The sequence below is a fragment of the Octopus bimaculoides genome, chromosome 13 (genome assembly GCF_046866305.1).
Source record: "Octopus bimaculoides isolate indiv1 chromosome 13, ASM4686630v1, whole genome shotgun sequence".
Classification (NCBI taxonomy): domain Eukaryota; kingdom Metazoa; phylum Mollusca; class Cephalopoda; order Octopoda; family Octopodidae; genus Octopus; species Octopus bimaculoides.
In genome coordinates, this window is record NC_142940.1 from 45,454,574 (window position 1) to 45,470,980 (window position 16,407).

The 16,407-nt window shown below is 39.3% G+C and overlaps 1 protein-coding gene across 3 annotated transcripts in view; it reads left to right on the forward strand.

Moving 5' to 3' along the window:
• The window catches only part of LOC106880692 (phosphatidylinositol-3,5-bisphosphate 3-phosphatase MTMR8), a 225,771-nt gene that overhangs the window by 149,454 nt on the left and 59,910 nt on the right, over positions 1–16,407 (forward strand). For all 3 annotated transcript variants that reach the window (XM_014930780.3, XM_014930764.3, XM_014930771.3), the window contains exon 3: positions 9,058–9,220. In XM_014930780.3, the coding sequence (XP_014786266.1) occupies positions 9,058–9,220 (163 nt within the window). The remainder of the gene's footprint in view (positions 1–9,057; positions 9,221–16,407) is intronic.

Genomic DNA, 16,407 nt, shown 5'->3' on the forward strand with positions numbered 1-16,407 from the left:
CGGTACTAAATATTTGGCATTACTGATTGCCTGATTCTACCAGGCAATGAACTGGTAGAATCAGCATGCTGGGCGAAATGCTTAACCCTTTTGCGTTCAAATTAATATGTCAAAAGTCATCCTTATTCGTTTACATTTTTAAAAATTAATCTGGTATTATCTTGTAGCTTTAAGAGTTGAAAGATGTAATTGCTTATTTTTAGAATGACATTGCAGAGTAGGTGTGAAATACTGGTTCTGGCCAGTTTGAGCATAAAATGAGTAGAATATTTGGGCCGGATATAGCCGGTTTAAACACTAAAGGGTTAATGACATTTCGTATGTCATTATTTTGATTTCAAATTCTGCTTTTCATCATCCTTTTGAGGTCAATAAAATAAGTCACAGATGAGCCCTGGGGTTTATGTAACCAACTTAGCCCCTCTCCTGAAATTGCTGGCCTTGTGCCAAAATCTGAAACCAATATTTCTCTCATTCTCTCCCTCCTTCTTTTCCCTCTCTCTTTCATTCTCTCAGTCTCTCTCCTTCCCTCCATCCTCTCCTTCTTTCTCATTCTATCTATGTATTTCCGCATGCATGTGTGTATGTATGCTTCCAGCACCAAAGGATACTGTTGCCAAGACAAGCTGAATGTCTATCAGCTCCACATATATTCTAATATTTTCAGTAACTCTTCTGTTCTTTCAACTCACTTGTATCTATATGTGCTACTGGCTCTCACATAAGTTAACATTTAATATTTCTCACTCAATAGGTTTTATTCAACTTTTGTTTTTCCAAATGCCACAGACTTGGGTTGATTATCAGCTTCTTTGAAATGCTGTGTATATTAAAAAAAGTGTGTACTGGTATTTATCCCAGCCTTTTCTCCATTAACAGTTTGCACTCTTAGGATAGGAAACCAGCCTCTCATAGTTTTTTTCATACGGAAGGATGTGAGCCAAGTATTACAAGTTAATATAATGCTTGTTTGTCACATAGGCATGGCTGTGTGATTAAGAAGCTTGCTTCCTGACCATGTTGTCTTAAATCCAATCCTACTGTGTGACACTTGAGCAAGTGTCTTCTACAGTAGCTCCAAGCCGACCAAAGCCTTGTGAGCGGATTAGCTTAACAGAAATTGGAAGAGTGTGCTTGCATGTATGCATCCGTCTGGACATCATGAGATGGTTGCAAAAACAAGCATCAGTGTCATACAAGCAATGTTGTTTGTTTACAGTTTTCCATGATAAGCAATGTCTGACTAGAGGGAAATATTATCTTGCCTGGAAGTAGGTGAGGGTTTGGCAACAGGAGGGGCATCCAGCAGTAGAAAACCTGCCTCAACAAATTCCAGGTGATCCACAGTAGTTTGGAAAAGTGGACCTTAATGATGAAGATGATGATGATGTAGCTCTAGCTTATTTACAGTTTATTGATCTTTTGAAATCTGAAGTAGCTCAAGTAGAAAATTGAAGTCAGGAACAAAACATAAACTGTGGTCAATCAACATTTACCAGGAACGCAAAACAGTAACTTCCAGCTGTTTCCTTAGAGTGTTGTGAGTGCTATGTCTAAAAGATTTATTGTTGTCATGTTGCTGTTTAGCCCCAGGTTAACTGTGATTGAGCAGACTTATAATCAAAGACATTTCAGCTGTTAGTGTCTTGTCTTTTTTAGACATATTTAAGCTTACATGATTTAATGAATCGATTCCTTGTGTAAGATGATAGGATGTGATTTAAAGGAGATTTGGTTGCTATTTCTTGCAGGTTGATCTACTGCCTAGAGTCTCTCACAATGACTTGGATGACTGTCATAAAGGGTAACATGATGTAAGAGGGTGATTACATGAATGAATGACTAATCATTGCTTAAAAAGTAAAATAAGTAACTGTAACCCCTGGAGTCCTAGGATTTATAAAGGCCAGCCGATTACTTGGTTTCCATGGTGGCCAAGATCACAGCACTTCTTCGAAATGGGATGCCAGTCCATCACAGGGTTATTCATTTACTGCTGAGTGAACTGAAGCAATGTGAAATAAAATGTTTCACTCCAGAAATTGAAACCATGATCTTGCGATTGTTAGTGCAACACCCAAACCACTGTGACACATGCCTTCACTAATTATTGTTTATAGAATGTAATGTGGTTGGCGTTAGGAAGGGCATCCAGTCGTAAAAACCACACCAAAACAGACAGTGGAGTTTGGTGCAGTCCTCTGGCTTACCAGCTCCTGTCAAGCTGTTCAACCCATGCCAGTATGGAAAACAGACGTTAAATGATGATAATGATGCTGATGCTGACAATGGCAATACAACAATTATTTAATGTGAGAAACATTAAGAAGAAATAGAAATTACTGTTCAGAAGCTGTCAAAAGACAATGACTTTTGGGACTGCTTCTCTGATGGTCAAGGTTTAACATATTGAATCTTTGGCTTAACACTTTTGACACCACCCTGCCTGAGCCGACTCTTAATTCTATGATATGAATTCCCTGTTTAAAGCAATCTAAATTAAAACCTCCTGTCAAAATTTCATTTTAAATCATGTTCCAAACACCCATTTAATACTGATAAAGTGATTTCAATAAATTTTTCATTATTTTCAAAATTAATCGAAGCAACAGTATTGTACTTCAACAGAAATGTGGCAACAAAAGTGTTGATATTAAGGAAAATTTTTCTTTCTTTTTTTACTTCATAATGATAATAATTCTTTCTAATTTTGGCACAAGTCCAGCAATTTTGAGGGGAAGGGAAGTCAGTTACATCAACCCCAAAAGGATGAAATGTAAAGTTGACCTTGCAGCATTTGAACTTAGAATATGAAATGCCAGGTGAAATGTTGCCAAGCATTTTGTCCAACTTGTTAACAATTCTGCCAGGTTACTGCTTTGATAATTGTCATAATAACAATAATCAAATTAGTTAGTTAGAAAATCTCTAAAAAAAGATGAAAGCAGTAAATAATAATCCTTTCTACTATAGACATAAGGCCTGAAATTTTGGGGGAGGGATCTAGTCAATTACATCAATCCCAGTGCTGAACTAATTTTACTAATTTCACTGACCCTGAAAAGATGAAAAGCAAAGCTTAATTTTGGCAGAATTCGAACTCAAACTGTAAAGCCAGAAGAAATATTGCTAAGCATTTTGGCCAGCACGGTAATGATCCTGTCAGTTCACTGCCTTGATGATAATGATGATGATGGTGGTGGTGGTGGCAGCAGCAGTGGTGGTGGTGGTATTATTATTCTAATTCTGGCACAAGGTTTGATTTGTTATACTTGGGGATGGTCATATTTCATCAATTAAACACGTGCACCATAGAGTCACTGATGCAGTCACAAGATGGTTGACGAAAGAGCTTTGACTAAGAAACTAAAGTAATAATAACAAGAACACTCAGAGAGCACAAACCTCCACCAAGGCAACACCAACGTCCTCTCAGCAATTAACCAGAGATTTTTCTTAAAGTGAGAATATCTGAAATAAACTTGACTGCTTTCACAAATGAGAATACTAAAAATGAACCTGACTAGTAGTTAGCGACTTTGGGATCAAGGCAAAATGGGTGCCCAGAATTAGACAGGCTTGGAGAAGAAGGGTGTGGAAGCTTAAAGACCCTGCAAACGGACAGAGACTTAGAGACAAGTTACTTGAAGCATTTAACGAAATAGAAGGGGATATAGCATCATACAACGTGGAAGACAATTGGAGATTTCTGCGGGACAACCTGTTGAAAGCCACCGACCAGATTTGTGGGTGGTGTAAGGTCCCCTCCCAACCCAGAGTAACGTGGTGGTGGAACAAGGAGGTAGACAGGGCTATTAGACAAAAGAAACAAGCTTGGAAGGACTGGAAGAACGGTGGTAGCAGGGAATTGTACCAATGTGCCAGAAGGGAGGCTAGGCGACAGGTTTATTTAGCCAGAGGGGAAGCAGATAAGGAAAGATTTGCCAATGTTCTGCGCCGTGAGGACCAAAGACTCGAGGTATTTCGGGTTGCAAGACAGTGTAGGAGAGAGAATAGTGATGTTGTAGGAGAGAAATGTGTTCGCATGGATGATGGTACGCTTGCATTAAATGAGGATGCAAAGAAAGAGGTCTGGAGATGCCACTACGATAGATTGCTTAATAAAGAGAATGAATGGGAGAAAGAGAGCCTGCCTTATGTCGACCCAATAGAGGGACCAGCTATCCGAGTTGATAGTACCAGGGTAGATAAAGCAATTAAGAGTATGAAGACCGGGAAAGCCCCCGGCCCATCAGGAATCACTGCAGAGATGCTCAAAATATCTGGCAGTGTTGGCTATAGCCTAGTCACCCGTATTACGAACCAGGTGATACACGAAGGAGTCATACCCTATGACTGGTGTAGCAGCATCATAGTCAACTGCTACAAAGGTAAAGGGGACGCTTTAGATACAAATAATTACAGAGGCATCAAGCTGTTAGATCAGGTTATGAAAGTTACAGAGAGGGTCATAGCCCAACTAATTAGGGAGCGAATCAATTTAGATGAGATGCAGTTTGGGTTCGTGCCAGGTAAAAGCACTACTGATGCCTTATTTCTAGTGAGACAGTTGCAAGAGAAATACCTAGCCAAGGATAAACCTCTGTACCTGGCTTTCGTTGACATGGAGAAAGCCTTTGACAGGGTCCCCCGATCCCTTATCTGGTGGTCAATGAGGAAACTTGGGATAGAAGAATGGCTAGTGAGAGCTGTGCGAGCCATGTACAGAGATGCGGCCAGTAAGGTGAGGGTTGGAAATGAGTACAGCAATGAATTCCGGGTAGAGGTAGGGGTCCACCAAGGTTCCGTCCTCAGCCCCCTATTATTTACCATAGTCCTCCAGGCAATCACAGAGGAGTTCAAGACAGGTTGCCCCTGGGAGCTCCTCTATGCTGATGACCTTGCCCTAATTGCGGAGTCACTATCAGAACTAGAGGAGAAGTTTCAGGTGTGGAAGCAAGGTCTAGAATTGAAGGGCCTTAGAGTCAACCTAGCTAAAACCAAAATCCTAATAAGTAGGAAGGTAGATAAAACACAAACCCCTTCAGGTAGATGGCCCTGCTCAGTATGTAGAAAAGGAGTAGGTAGTAACTCTATAAGATGTACCCGGTGCAAGCTATGGACACATAAGAGGTGCAGCAACATCAAAGGCAGGTTAACTAGCAAGTTAGTTTTTGTTTGTGGCAGATGTTCAGGTGCAATAAAGACTGCAAACAAACAGGAAACAACTTCTATCTCATTCCAGGGTGAAAAACTAGAGGTAGTCGATAGCTTCCGCTATCTGGGCGACCAAGTTAGTAGTGGGGGTGGGTGCGCTGAAAGTGTAGCTGCTAGAATAAGAATAGCCTGGGCAAAGTTTAGAGAGCTCTTACCCCTGCTGGCGACAAAGGGACTCTCACTCAGAGTAAAAGGCAGACTGTATGACGCATGCGTACGAACAACCATGCTACATGGCAGTGAAACATGGGCTGTAACTGCTGAGGACATACGTAAGCTCGCAAGGAATGAAGCCAGTATGCTCCGTTGGATGTGTAATGTCAATGTGAATACCCGTCAGAGTGTAAGTATCTTGAGAGAAAAGCTGAACATTAGAAGCATCAGTTGTGGCGTGCAAGAGAGACGATTGCGCTGGTATGGACATGTGGTGAGAATGGAGGAGGATAGCTGCGTGAAAAAGTGCCACACCCTAACAGTTGAGGGAACCCGTGGAAGAGGTAGGCCCAGGAAGACCTGGGCTGAGGTGGTGAGGCAAGACCTTCGTACATTGGGCCTCACCGAGGCGATGACTACGGACCGAGACCTTTGGAAATGGGCTGTGCGTGAGAAGACCCGGCAAGCCAAGTAAGATCGTTGCCAGTGCCCCTGGACTGGTTCTTGTGCGGGTGGCACATGAGATGCACCATTTTGAGCGTGGCCGTTGCCAGTACCGCCTGACTGGCTCCTGTAGGATTTTCGAGCGAGATCGTTGCCAGTGCCCCTGGACTGGCTTGTGCGGGTGGCACATAAAAGACACCATTTCGAGCGTGGCCGTTTTCGTGCGGGTGACACGTAAAAGCACCCACTACACTCTCTGAGTGGTTGGCGTTAGGAAGGGCATCCAGCTGTAGAAACTCTGCCAAATCAGACTGGAGCCTGGTGTTGCCATCCGGTTTCACCAGTCCTCAGTCAAATCGTCCAACCCATGCTAGCATGGAAAGCGGACGTTAAACGATGATGATGATGATGATGATGATGACTGCTCTCAAAAATGAAGTAAAAAAAAATCAAAAAAAAAAAAAAATCCAGAATCCTTGTCTGGTACTGGATCAATTCCAAAAGCTAATCAGTTCGTGCCAATCATAAGGCCAAACATCCCTGAAAGTTTCATCCGAATCCATCCAGCAGTTCATGAGATATCTTGTTCATGGACAAACAGACAATACCTCCATCTTCGCTAAGGCAGAGGTAATAAAGTTGTGGTGAAGACCAAATATAAAATATATAGTGCATGTGTTTAGTTGGCAAAATATGACCACCCTCACGTATAATAATATCTATTTCAACACATGATTTCACATCAGGAATCTTGCATAATAAATACATAAATGTGTATAATTTCATGGTTTTTAATAAACCATCGAACTATGTTAGAATTTTCAAAATATATAGAATTTCCATGAGTGTTGTTTGTACGTGTGTGTGTGTGTGTGTGTGTGTGTGTGTGTGTGTGTGTGTGTGTTGTGTGTGGCAGCACTGTTTATGTTTTTGTTGTTGTTTTAAGTCTTATCTTCTGTTACACATTGAATGAGAACAGTTTTCTATTACAGAAGTCTTTTAAATTTCTCTTATGACCATAAGATTTGAATAATAAGATGGAATCTTGTTTCAAGCAGACTGTGTAGTTATTTATTGATGCTTTATCTACTGATACCAACAAAACTGGCTTATGCATAATTAATCAAGATCTAATTAAGACATGAGGATTTTTCTAGAAAATACAGACAAAAATCTACAAAATGTCTGAGATTTTTTCTCTGATAGTAAATTTTATGGCCAATACTGCTACAAATTTCATCAAGTTGTTAGATGTACCATTGTAAAAAAAGCTTGTTTGATTTCTATACTAGCTTGAAAAAGCAGCTAAATTCCCCTCTGAACAGAGCCAAAGTACAAAAAAAAGAAGGGGACTCTTTAAATAATGTAGTCTTAAGAATAAAATGCCCTTGTCATTTCTTCAGTGAAGCAACCCAATGTCAGAAGATTCTTTCTCACCACTTCATCCCACGTCTTCTTGGTCTACCCCTTCCACAGGTTCCCTCCACATTTAGAGCTTGGCATTTCTTTACGCACTTTACACAGACATGCAACATATATTTCCATCCATTCATTCATTTTTGCCACCCACTATTTCTGGGAGGGTCATTGGAGTAGTTTCCACTGGTATTTCCTCTGTAGAGCCCTATCAGAAGCAACCTTTTTCCAGATGGATTCCCAAGCTGACCAACCGAGACTAAGGATGTTATCCAAATGTCTTGCTTTTGGTCTACTGCTAGGTCTCCTCTGGGTTGACTTGGCTTGAAGAATCTTTCTAGTGATCGTTTCCTGTGACATTCTAACTATATGTCCTTAGTAACAGAACTGTGACCTTTCAATGCAGCTTAGTTTGGAGAGACTCCGTGATCTTCAAGCTATGCATTCTGTCTGCAAATCAATCCCAGGACTTATTCTTTGTAAGCCTAGTACTTATTCTATCGTTGTCTTTTGCCGAACAGCTAAGTTACGGGGATGTAAACACACCAACTTTGGTTGTCAGGCGATGGTGGGGGGACAAACACAGGCACACAAACATATATATATATCTATATCTATCTATATATATATATATATATATATATATATATATATATATTTATATATGATGGGCTTCTTTCAGTTTCCATCTACCAAATCCAGTCACAAGACTTTGGTCAGCCCAAGGCTATAATAGAAGACACTTGCCCAAGGTGTCATGCAGTGGGACTGAACCAGGAACCATGTGGTTGGTAAGCAAACTACCCACCATGCAGCCACTGGAGTAATCAACATTATCATCATTTAATATCTGTTTCCTGTACTAGCATGGGTTGAACAGTTTGACAGGATCCAATGAGCAGCAGGACTGCTTCAAGCTTCAATGCTTGCTTCCGCGCAGTTTCTATGGCCGGATACCTTCCTAATGAGTGTTTTTTTTTTTTGTTTTTTCATGTTACCAGCATTAGTGAAGTCACCAAGTTGTTTACAAAGTGGGAAGGATATTTAAGACAGGGGTGGGGGTAACTTCATGCCAGGTGTTGGAGGGTTAAAGTATGATAGAGGAACGAGCACGGGAGTCTTGATATTGAAGAGATACCTGGCTACCCCACAGTAAAATAGGAGATATATAGTATGTGTGAATGGTGCTACCCGGTTGTAATGTTTTCTCTGTTGTGTTAGTCCCGGGATTTTAGTTACGCATTGACAAATAAATAACTAAAACTGAATAGGTATATTCAGTCATTCTGGATGCGTTATAATATAGTTGTATGCTAAAACAAGAACTCTCTAATTAAAATTTATATCAATAATAACTACAATTTGCTCAATGAAAATGCTTTTAAGCCTGTATATGTAACAACAAGGTCATAAGGAAATGTTAATAATCATGTAAGAAATATTTGTGTTGTGAATATCGTCATCACCATCAACAGCATCCTTACCACCACCACCACCATCACCATCATCATTGTTATCATCATCATCATCATCTTCACCACCACTATCGCAACCATCACCATCATCATCATCATTGTTAATAGAATCTTATATTATCACTGTTATTGTCATCATCTTCACCACCACCACCACCACCCCCACTACTGTCATCACAATCAATGCTTTTAGTACCTTTTATTCTTATGATCGTTAGTATTACTAATGTAATTTTGTTGTCATCACCACCACTGCTGTTAGTAATCATATATTCTTATCATCATCATCATCATCATCATCAGTATTATTATTATTAGTAGTAATGATGTTTTTCTTGTTTTTTTTTTCCAGATTCTTCACATGTACATAGGAAGTGTAGAGAAACATCCTATAACGACAGCGGGGAGCCCACTTTACATCAAATACAAAAACTTTATGGCCATCACATTTATCATCCCACGTGAAAGAGACTGTCAAGATGTTTATACATCTCTTCTTAAACTTTCACAGCCAGGTGAGTTAATTTCCTCTGATTTTTATTCACACTCTCTCTCTCTTTCTCTCTTTCTCTCTCTCTCTCTCATGATTACAGGTGCATGAGTGCATAGATGCATATGTACAGAAGTAGATGCATGCACACATAAAACACAATCATGCTCATACTATTCACACACACAACACACACACACACACACACACACACACACAGACAGACACACACACACAGACACACACAGACACACACACACACACACACACACATACACACAGTTTTTGTTTCTGTCAGTCTGTCTCTTTCTCAGCTTCATCTCTCTTTTTTCTTCCCCTTCTCCTAGCTCCTCTCCTCATCTCTCATCCCTCTCTCCTTCCTCCTCTCCCTGTCTTTCCTCTTCCTACTCTCTCTTCTCTCCCTCTTCTCTTCTCTCCCTCTTCTCTTCTCTCCCTCTTCTCTTCTCTCCCTCCTCACTTCTCTCTCTCTCTCTTTCTTTCTTTCACGTAAACGGAATAATCAAGGTGTTATGGTGTAGTGAACCATTGACAAGGTAGTACTGGATGCTATTGAAATAGATTGTAGTTTGAGTTTGTTCTAGAATATGGATCCATAGTTGCTGTTAATTCAGTAATTTGCGAAGAATACTGAACAAACAACCTTATTTTGTATTTGTTGATGTCAAAGACATTGATTGTCTCAAGAATTATCCAGAGAAACATGAAAGAAGATTAAAGTAGAATCAAGATTAAGGCAATTTGTTCATGTAGAAGATCCTGGTGGAAGAAGGTGTACAACAAAGCTCAGTACTTATTCTTCTCTTTCATTATACAAGTGATGTTCTTTGTTTCCAATCTTCCATACAAATCTATCTGATCATTGGGAAATATTACCTTAATGGGAAACAGATGAGGGTTGCAGACTAGAAGGGCATCTGTCTGGCCCTTGTGAACATCAAAGTGTTGTTTTTGTTGATGATGATAGTGTTTCTGATTCAAAGAAATCTCCCAAAATACATATCTCACTAGCTTGTTCATATAACAGGATTTAAAGACGGTGTTTTGTTGTGGTATAGCAAATATCTGCTTCTGTTGTTTCTTTACAGCCTGGTAGATAAGTCAGTGAGCGAGGGTTACCTGTCCTGTTTATAGTTATGAATGACTCTAACACTGCCTCAAATAACACTAAACTGTTTTGTTTATTGTCACTACACTGCCTCCAATGATTGCAAACAAACTGTTTATAGTTACAACACTACCTCTGATAACAGTAAACAAACTGTTCATGTCCATGATACTGTTTCTGATTACATTAAATGAACTGTTTATAGCCACAGCATTGTCTCTGGTGGCAGTTAACAGTCCTTTTCGTAGCCACGACATTGTCTTTGGTGGTAGTAAACAAACCGTTTATAGTCACAATATCTCTTCCTATGACAGTAACACTCCTATCCAGTCAGTGAACAGATAAGTAGATGAGGGAGTAAGTGCATAGTTTCTCAACCAGCTAGAAATAATAGCAAAAATATCCCAGAATTTACATCCTACTGTCTTAACCCTTTAGTATTTAAACCAACCATATCTAGCCCAAATATCTCTCCTGTTTTATGTTCAAACTGGCCAGATCCAGACTCTCACACCTAGCCAACAATGTCATTCTGAAAATAAGCAATCACATTGAAATCTGAAAGTTACATGATAATGCATGAGTAATTCAAAACAATGTGAATATATAAGCATTACATTTGACAAAGTAATCTCAATGCTAAAGGGTTAAAAATGTGAGAATACTTTTGGATAATGTAATCATTACAGTAGCCATGGGCATGGCTGTGTGGTTAAGAAGCTTACTTTGCAGCTACATGACTTCAGGTTCAGATCCACTATGTGGCACTTTCAGCAAGAAACTTCTACCATAGCCCTGGGCTAATCAATGTCTTGTAAGTGAATTTGGTAGAAGGAAACTGTGTGGAATCCCATCATGTATATGTGTTTGTATTTCTGTGTGTTTTGTGTTTGTGTATGTCCTTCCCCACCACTTGACAGCTCATGTTCTCCATAACTTAGTGAGTGGTTTGGGCAAAAGAGATTGATAGAATAAGCACCAAACTTTAACCCTTTAGCACTCAGATTATTCTTTTCATTCATATTGTTTTTAGTTAATCATGCGTTATTTTGCAGTTTCAACATATTGATGGTGTGATTGTATATTTTATAATGGCATTGAAGGGTAAGTGTGATAGGCTGGATCTGACTGGTTACAACATAAAGCAGGTAGCATATTCGGGCCAAATGTGGCCTGTTTAAATGTGAAAGAGTTAAAAAAAAAATGAAAGAAGTAGTGGGGTTGACCTTTGACAAGACCCTTCATCGTGGTACTGCAGTGTGGCTGCAGTCCAATGACTTTTGCAAGTAAAAGATAAAGAAAAGATAAAAAGATAATCTGAAAATAAAAATAGGATGGCCTTTGTGTATAGATAGATATGGAGGCGCAATGGCCCAGTGGTTAGGGCAGCGGACTCGCGGTCATAGGACCGCGGTTTCGATTCCCAGACCGGGCGTTGTGAGTGTTTATTGAGCGAAAACACCTAAAGCTCCACAAGGCTCCGGCAGGGGATGGTGGCGAACCCTGCTGTACTCTTCCACCACAACTTTCTCTCACTGTTACTTCTTGTTTCTGTTGTGCTTGTAATTCAAAGGGTCAGCCTTGTCACGCTGAATATCCCCAAGAACTACGTTAAGGGTACATGTGTCTGTGGAGTGCTCAGCCACTTGCACGATAATTTCACGAGCAGGCTGTTCCGTTGATCGGATCAACTGGAACTCTCGCCGTCGTAAGCGACGGAGTGCCAACAACAATAGATAGATATACAATGTCAACAGCTCCTCCGATAGAAGCTGCCTCTTTCTCTTCCCCATCTCTGAAGATCTCTCTAATCATCCTTGACTCTCTTCCAGCTTTCCCCCATTTTCCTTACCTCTTTCTTCCTCATTCATTCGCTGAAAGCAGAGATAGAACAATTGCCTTTAATTAATCACATCACTTCTTCTTCCTGCCGTTTATTGTGTCTGTTATTTTACGTTCAATGCAGTTTGATTGGTGGAGGGGTAGATGAGCGATTTGGTTTCTGTGGTGGTCTTTTATTGTTGAAGGAAAATCTTCCAGCTATTATTGTAGGCTTTCTGCTTTGCTTTTGTAAACAACATTGTTTTGACAAAGCTGAAAAATGTAAGAAACCAAGGAAGATAATAAGGACGAGAGAGAAAAATAGAGGGAGAGGTAGATAAATAGTAATGGAGAGAAAGAAACTGAAAGAATGCTCTAGGAAAAATCAGAGAGAGAGAGAGAGTGGGGGGAGGTTTGATAGTACAAACAGGATGGATAGAACTCCAAACATCAGCACATACATTTCCTGCATAGCACTTACCAAAACTTTTGGTTGGTGCCATGCACAAAACTCTCAGCCCTAGAGTCACTTTGTAACTTCTACCAATTAAAAGTAATACACACACACACATGCACACACACATATCTATGCATGTATACATATGTTTGTTATTTCTTTATTGCCCACAAGGGGCTAAACATAGAGGGGACAAACAAGGACAGACATGGAGATTAAGTCGATTACATCAATCCCCAGTGCGTAACTGGTACTTAATTTATCGACCCCGAAAGGATGAAAGGCAAAGTCGACCTCAGCGGAATTTGAACTCAGAACGAAACGGGAGACGAAATACCGCTAAGCATTTCACCTGGTGTGCTAACGTTTCTGCCAGCTCGTCGACATGTATACATATGTTTGTATGGATGTACATATGCATGTATACATATGTTTGTATCGACGTACATATGTATAAAACTCTATTGTGATCGGGAGGAGAAAACTAAGAAGGAATGAAACTGGAGAAAATGAGTTACATATAAAGTCTGTGTACGTGCGTGCATGCATATATCGTGGAATTTGAACTCAAATTTGAAGACGGACGAAATGCCGCTAAGCATTTGCCTCACCTGCTAATGATTCGACCAGCTCGCCCGCCGCCCTATCATTTACTTTAATATACTACTGTCACAACGACTGCAGTCATCGCAAAGACCACTATCACAATATTGCAACTCTTACCACTACTACAGTGATACCCCACTCCAACTCCGCTACCGCACTAATCATTAAAGCCATCACCACTATAACTACAACTTTAAAATCACCTACCACTACAACCGAAATCCCAAAACATGGTGGTGCTCCAGCATGACTGCAGCCACTTGGCTGAAACGCATAAATACATAAATAAATAAAAAATATATAATATGCATACATTTACATAAATGTACATTCATGCATATGTATAGTTGCTGGAATAAGAATTGGCTGAGAAAGTATAGAGAGCTGTTACCTCTGGTAGTAACAAGTGCTTTCACTCTCTCAGAGTGAAAGCAAATTGTATGATACATCACATGTAAGCATTATTATACATGCACATGAACTGCAATGCTCTATGGTCATGTAACATGGGTCATTTATGCTGAGAACATGCAAAGATTAGAAAGAAATAAAGCTGGCATGCTCTGCTGGATGTGCAATGTCAGAGTACATGTATGACAAAGTGCGAATGTGATGGGAACAAAATTGGGTATAAGAAGCATGAGATGTAGTGTACTGGTGTGTTCATGTATGAGGATGCATATGTTATGAGGACAGCTGCATGGAAAAGTCCTGATTGCTAAATGTGGTTGGAACCTGTTAAAGAAAGAGAACCAGGAAGACATGGGATGAGGTTGCCAGGACCAACCTCTGGTTGTTGAACCTCACAGTTGACAAAGGACTGAGATAATTGACAGTTCAATATGCTTAAGAAGACCCAACCATCTTAGTGAAAAACAAGATTCTAAAAGCATATCATTTATGCCTCTGTCCCCACACCCAAGCTTTCTTTACTAAGCCTTCTCCATAACTGACTGTCCTTCCATAACTCTTCTAGCTGCAATACTATTATTCAGCTGCTGCAATTAATATGAAAACAGAACTGTATATATTTCATACCCCTTTTGTGCTCAAAGATACCCTGTCTCCTTTGAACCACCTCCCTTGTCAACCATCCCATTTTCTCAATGTCATACCTTACTGTTTTATTTTCCTAGTGAATGCCCCTTTCCCATGAGCACCCTCTAATATCTACCATAGATGATTCTCCCCCCACCTACCTTTGTCACTCACTGCATCCACCCTTACATACCTCTGACTCCCCCCAACACTTTACATCATCTCCTTGCTTCTCATATATCTAGTTTTATATTGTTGCTCATCAACTCCTCTTTATATACTGCTACTTACCACCTCCCCTTCCTAAACCCACTTCTATTCTTATTTACTGCTCCCCCAAACTGAGAGTTACAGTTGACCACACCTCCACCTGGTGTCACCATTCACTATCTCCATCTCTAACCATCTCCACTCTCCTTTTAGACACTTGCAAACTTAACCATCCACCCATTCCTGATCTTCTGTCCTTATTCTCTCTTCTTGTAATCTGCCACCTCATCTTCACCAATTTTTCTCCTTTTGCAGCTAGCCATGTGTCCCTTCTACAAGACACCTGTTCCTATCCCTCTATCATACCTTAACCTCTAAACATCTGACACAAAGCCACCTCCCTCAATACTGCACCCTCACTTGGTTGAGATGGTCTTGTCTTCCAACAAGTAGCATGTATTGCAAAAAATGCACCCACTACACTCTGTAAAGTGGTTGACATTACGAAAGGCATCCAACTGTAGAAGCCATGTTAAGGCTGAAATTGGATTTCAGTACAGTCCTTAAATAGCATGGAACACAGATGCTAAATGATGATAGGTGCATGTACGATACATTCTATAGCTTGTATTATCATTATTCTTGTCAATGGTTGTATTAGGTACTCTTATTTTTATTCAATAACGACTGTTGCAACAAGTGTGTGTGTGTATGTATATATATATGTATATATATATATATATATATATATATATATATATATATATATATATATATATATATAATATTGTATCGACAGAAAGTAATAGAATCTTATGCAAACTAAATAAATTCAATATGAGCACAGGACCCAATGAACTGTATGAGGAACTGGTGGACAATTCTTAGCTATAATAGCCAATTAGAGAAATTTATGTTGGCATTTGATGGAAATTGAATATCGAACACTGTATTGGAAGAATCAACATGCCTCACTTCTCTCTTGTTTATTCTTTCGTGAACATCATAAAACACAGACTTAGAAACCATATTATATCCAAAATCAGCTGTACGAGAAAGAATTTTCTTGGTAAAAACAGGAAAAGTGATTCTCCACTTTCATCTGCAAAATCATTTAATTAGAGACTTGTTCATTTTTTTTTTTTTATGGCCTTTTGTTTCTATTTTTTTTTTTTTCATCTTTGAAAGCATGAAGATATGTTTTATAACAGAATGGAACAAAGCATATACAATGGCTGCTCCAATGATTTCTAATCAAATTTTTGGTTTTCATAATGCCATAAAGAACCAAGAGAAGAAGAAAAAAAAAAAACGAGTGAAAGGAAGAGAGAGGGTGAGAGAGAGAGAGAGAGTGAGAAATATGATGTACATATTGTTGTGTAAAGTAATTGAAGTAAAAATAATAATATATAATTTATTTTGCAGAAGACATTTATGTGTATGTTTATTATATCTATGTAAGAATACACACACATACACAGCTACACACACACCCACACACACACACACACACCCACCTACATATCTATCTATCTATCTATCTACACACACACACACACACACACACACACACACACACACACATATGCATATAATATATTCTTGATAATTCTTATTTTCTGAGTCATTTATTTTTATAGTCACTACTAGTGTCATAACTAACCAGCTATAATTGTGTGTGTTTTTTAACTCAATATTTACACTTTATTATCTATGATTTTCACCGTTAAAAATGATTAATTTCATATCTCTCAAAGTTTCTACTTAAGATGTAAACTATATATATATATATGGGAGAATATACAAAAAATAACAACAGACGAGGACAGGTGGTGTAAATAACAAAAGTATATATATATATCATTATCATCATTGTTTAATGTCCACTTTCCATGCTGGCATGGGTTGGGCAGTTTGACATGAAGCTGGCTAGTAGGGAGCTGTCCAGACTCCG